General features: G+C 38.7%; 1 protein-coding gene across 1 annotated transcript in view; it reads left to right on the top strand.

The window, feature by feature from the left end:
* Window positions 1–5,358, top strand: part of LOC106871610 (protein SYS1 homolog) — a 12,380-nt gene that overhangs the window by 3,806 nt on the left and 3,216 nt on the right. Inside the window, exon 2 of the mRNA XM_014918163.2 lies at window positions 4,110–4,177. Coding sequence (XP_014773649.1) covers window positions 4,110–4,177 — 68 coding nt within the window. The remainder of the gene's footprint in view (window positions 1–4,109; window positions 4,178–5,358) is intronic.

The raw sequence follows: 5,358 nt of genomic DNA, 5'->3' as shown, positions 1-5,358 counted from the left end.
ATATATATATATATATATATATATATATATATATATATATATATATCTTGTTTTGGTCATTGGATTGCAGCTATGCTGTGACACCATCTTGAAGGGTTTACTTGAATAAATCAACATTAGAACTTATTTTCTTAATTTTTAAAAATCTGCTACTTTTTTTATTGATCCCTTTTGCCGAACCACTAGGTTATGGGCATGTAAACAAAACACCACCGGTTTCCAAACAGTGGGAGAGGACAAATACATACACGAAGACACACACACACACAGGTTTCTTTCAGTTTCCATCTACCAAATCCACTCACAAGTCTTCAGTTGGATTGAGTTGGATAGCATACATTTGTCCAAGGTGTCATGCATTGGGACTGAACCTGGAACCATGTGGTTGGAAAGCAGATTTCTTACCACACAGCCACACATATTATTTGTTAACAAGAATAGTATTGACAATGACTTTTAAAGTCATGGTCAGCTAAACGTTCATTGGACAATCCAGTTATGGCTTAACCAGCTGAAATTTCAAAGTTACTGCCAATACTATTCTTGTTAAAGAATAATAAATTTGTACTCTACTAAATGTATTAAGTAGTCCTTCAATTTAATGTAAAACTGCTTTTATTATAACATAAAAACAAACATTAATGTGTGAGACTCATCCACCACTGCGGAAGTGTTAAGGCTGCTCCCCTACTGAAGAGGATTGGCCCACAAGAATCCTGTGCCAGTGCCATGTAAAAAACACTTGTGCTGGTGCCATGTTAAAAGCACCCACCACACTCTGCAAAGTGGTTGGCATTAGGAAGTGCATCCAGTTGTAGAAACCAAGCCAAATCAGACTGGAACTGGTGCAGCTCTCCAGCTTGCCAACACAGATGAAACCATCCAACCCACGCTGGTATGGAAAATGGATATTAAATGATGAGGATGAAAATGATGATGGTGATGATGATGATATATATATTTACTATTGCAACAGCTGTGAAGCCCTTACTCATGGTTCCTCTGCCCTCACTCAGTTCTGGTCACCTCATACTTTGAGGGTCCATCCTGATTATCTCCACCCTCTCTTCCAAAATGTTAATAGCCATGTTGTTACTCTAAAGTAAGGAGCATAGTTTGCTCTGACCTCTCCGTTTGTACTTTAACCCCTCATTCATCATCATCATCACCATCGTCATCATTTAACATCCGTTGTCCAAGCTGGCATGGGTTGGATGGTGTGGTTGGGAAGCAAGCTTCTTACCACACAGCTACAATAAATGATAATAATGATCCAACCAAATTCACTCATATTGGTCGGCACAGGGTTATAATAAAAGACATTTGACCATGGTGTCGTGCATTGGGGTTGAACCCAAAATTACATGATTGCAAAGCAACCATCTTATCACATACCCATGCCTCTCCTTAAATGTGTTCCCCTCTCTGGAAATAAAAGTTCCCTTTTTTTTTAGCCAGATAGTTTTATTGTCAGTAAAGATGGTTACTTGGTTATTCTTTACCCTCTTGACACTAACAATGGTCGGTCATTTTCACAGTTAATTAGATTGTGCTTTAAGTGTCTTGGCAAGACCTTTTAACAGAACTTCTTTTTTTGTAAGTTCACATTGTATTAATACCTTCCCCTCAACTGTTGTTTTAATGAAGGAAGCTTATTGTGAGGAGAGTGTCCGAGTGTCACTTGACTTGCTAAAAATAGCAGCCAATTCTCCCTCAAACCACACCCCTTAACCTTAAATACAGAGAAGACATGTTGGATAATGCAGACCTACTTCTGACTCACTAGCATACATTTGATCATGATAGGTCTGCTTAATGAAAATTAGCCTAGGGTTTAACAATATATATAAAGGCCTATGTTATCACAATACAAAATATAAAGACTTTCTACATTGGTGGTTCCCAAATGGGATCCATATGACCCCTGGGGTCCCGTATTTGATTTTTTAGGGGATCCACACAAGCAAAATGTATTAATTGCAAGAAACAGCTAGGTTTCTTTCTCAAACATTTTACATAGTTCAGTATGTTTCTGGCCCCATATTCTGTCACAGACGGTTGTTGCAAACTCACACAAGTGAGTGTGTGAAAAACAAAAGAGGAATCTTGAAAGAAGTATCTATAAAACTAGTTTTTAAATATCAAATAAAACAGGGGAAAAATTATTGAGAACCGCTGATATTAGGTCACTGTACCTGCTAGAAATAGCAGCCAGATCTCTTTAAGACTACACCATACCATCTTAACCTTTTTGTTACTGTATTTCTGTTGAGATGCTTTGTGTTTCTTTCAATTAATTTTAAGCATAACAAAGAATTTAGTAAAATAACTTAGTTATCATTCAGCTAGTGTTAGGAACATAAATTGTGACTAAGGTGTGGTGGAAGATTTTAATTCAAAACTTATGAAAACAAGACATTTGTACAACAGAGCCAGAGCCGGTTTCAGCCGGGTTGGTATCAAAAGGGTTAAGAAGGGAAGGATACCTGGGACTAAACAATGACAAACAATGATAATGCATTTTAGAGAGTTGTCGATTAAATGACAAAAAAATATGTCAGAGGATAATGGAAGGTTCTATCTATTCTGACTTGTGGTTACCCTGTTCATCTTGCTCACTGAATATAATTCCCATGACTTCTTGACTTTTACACATGTCCCACATTCTAAATCAAGGGTCAGCAAATGGTTGGTATAAATCCCTGAGAGATCTATGTCATTATCATGATTTAACATTTGTTTTCCATGTCAGCATAGGTTGGACAGTTTGACATGAGCTAGTAAGGCCAGGGGCTACTCCAAGGTCCATTGTCTGTTTTAGCATGGTTTCTACTGCAGCTGAATGCCTTTCGTAATGCCAACCACTATACAGTGTGCTGGCTGCTTTTTACGTGGCACCGTCACCTGTGCTTTTTATGTGGAACCAACACAGGTACTTATTACATGGCACCAGCACTGGCAGGGTCACCAAGTAATTTGCAAGACAAAAACCTCCTCAGCTGGGTGGAGAGAGTAGTACAGGGGGATGGGGCTTTAGAGCTATAGAGGGACAGGGGTAGGAGTGCCTCTAAATGTAATGCTGATTTGTTTACATTGCTTTGAATTAATCAGATATTATCTCATTGCTTTGCAATTTCATTGATGTGACTTTTTAGAATGTCATTGTAGGGTAGGTGTGAGAGACCAGATCTAGTTGGTTTTGGCTTAAAATAAATAGAAAATTTGTGCCAGATATGGCCAGTTTAAATGCTAAAGGGTGTTGAATTATTAGTGAACTGAATCTGGAAGACCATGGTAATTAAGGCTAAAACTCATTAATTTCCAGTCAAATATTGATGCATTAACTAGTATTCACCAAACATTTCACATAAAATATTCTGACTACATCAATATGCATTACAGCGCAGGAGTGGCTGTGTGGTAAGTAGTTTGCTTACCAACCACATGGTTCTGGGTTCAGTCCCACTGTGTAGCACCTTGGGCAAGTGTCTTCTACTGTAGCCTCAGGCCGACCAAAGCCTTGTGAGTGGATTTGGTAGACGGAAACTGAAAGAAGCACCCATCGTATATATGTATATATATATATTATATATATATATGTGTGTGTGTATGTTTGTGTGTCTGTGCTTATCCCCCAACATCGCTTGACAACCAATGCTGGTGTGTTTACGTCCACATAACTTAGCAGTTCGGCAAAAGTGCCTGATAGAATAAGTACTAGGCTTACAAGGAATAAGTCCTGGGGTTGATTTCTTTGACTAAAGGCGGTGCTCCAGCATGGCCACAGTCAAGTGACTGAAACAAGTAAAAGAGTAAAGAGTATAAACATAAGAGAATTTTTATTGTTCTTTATCAATTTCAGTAAGTATTTTCATTAAATTTCTTTAGAAATTTCTTATTAATTAAAAAGCAGTAATCGCACAAACGAATGAAGGAAATATCATTTTGAAACCAAGAAATCTTTTTGATTACTCATACTTTTTAATTTTATTTTAGAAATATACATGATGGTTAGTCAATATTCTTTATTCTACACATGTTTATTCATCCTTGTTACATAACTGTTTTATTTTATCAATAATTGTTGATTATTTATCTCTTTGTTACAGGATTTGGATTTTGGGGAAGATAGCGGTCGAATAAATGCCATTGGGTTTGCTATCAATTCTTTATGTTGGTGAGTCATGGTTTATTTCTTATTATCCTCATTATGTTTTATCTATGTTACTGACATACATAATGACCTTTCCCTTCACACATATACATACATATATACATACATACATATATACATACATACATATATATCAATCATCGTCGTCGTCATTGTTTAATGTCTGTTTTCCATGCTGGCATGGGTTGGACAATTTGACTGAGGACTGGCGAGCCAGGAGGCTACACCTCGCTCCAATATGATCTGGCAAGGTTTCTACAGCTGGATGCCCTTCTTAATGCCAACCACTCCAAGAGTGTAGTGGGTGCTTTTTACGTGCCACCAGCACACACACATATATACATACATATATATATATATATATGTTTGTATGTATATATGAGGACATGTGGCTTAGTGGTTTAAGTGTTGTACTCACAATTGCATGATCATGAGTTCGATTCCCAGACTGGACAGTGCTTTGTTTCTTGAATAAAATACTTTGTTTCATGCTGCTCTGCAATCACTTCAACATCTAATGCGTGGCACACTGTGCACCTGTACAAGCAATGTTGATTTGGTGACAGAAGTGAAAAAAAATGGACAGCACAAACATTTAATCGCTATACACAAATCATCTGTGCAGGGTGTTAAGCAACAAGTTGCAGAATCCTCATCTGTCAGGGTTGGACGGTTTGACTGGGGGACTGGCAACCCAGAGAGTCCACAATATACATCATCGTCATCGTTTAACGTCTGCTTTCCATGCTGGCATGGGTTGGACAGTTTGACTGAGGACTGGCAAGCCAGGAGGTTACACCAGGCTTCAATCTGATTTGGAAAGGCTTCTACAGCTAGGTGTTCTTCCAAATGCCAACCACTCCAAGAGTGTAGTGGGTGCTTTTTACATGCCACCAGCATGGGGGCCAGTCAGGCAGCACTGGCATCGGCCATGCTCAAATGGTGCTTTTTATGTGCCAGTCAGGTGGCACTGGCATCGGCCATGCTTGAATGATGCTTTTTATGTGCCACTAGCACAGGTGCCAGTCAGGCAGCACTGGCATTGGCCATACTCAGATGGTGCTTGTTATGTGCCACCAGCATATACATATATAATGTGTGTGTGCGTTAGGAAGGGCATCCAGCTGTAGAAACTCTGCCAAATCAGATTGGAGCCTGGTGTAGCCATCTGGTTTCACCAGTCC

Source organism: Octopus bimaculoides, chromosome 1, assembly GCF_001194135.2.
Source record: "Octopus bimaculoides isolate UCB-OBI-ISO-001 chromosome 1, ASM119413v2, whole genome shotgun sequence".
In the NCBI taxonomy this organism is placed as follows: Eukaryota; Metazoa; Mollusca; class Cephalopoda; order Octopoda; family Octopodidae; genus Octopus; species Octopus bimaculoides.
Note: the sequence above shows the minus strand (reverse complement) of the source record. Positions and strands in the feature narration are given on the sequence as shown.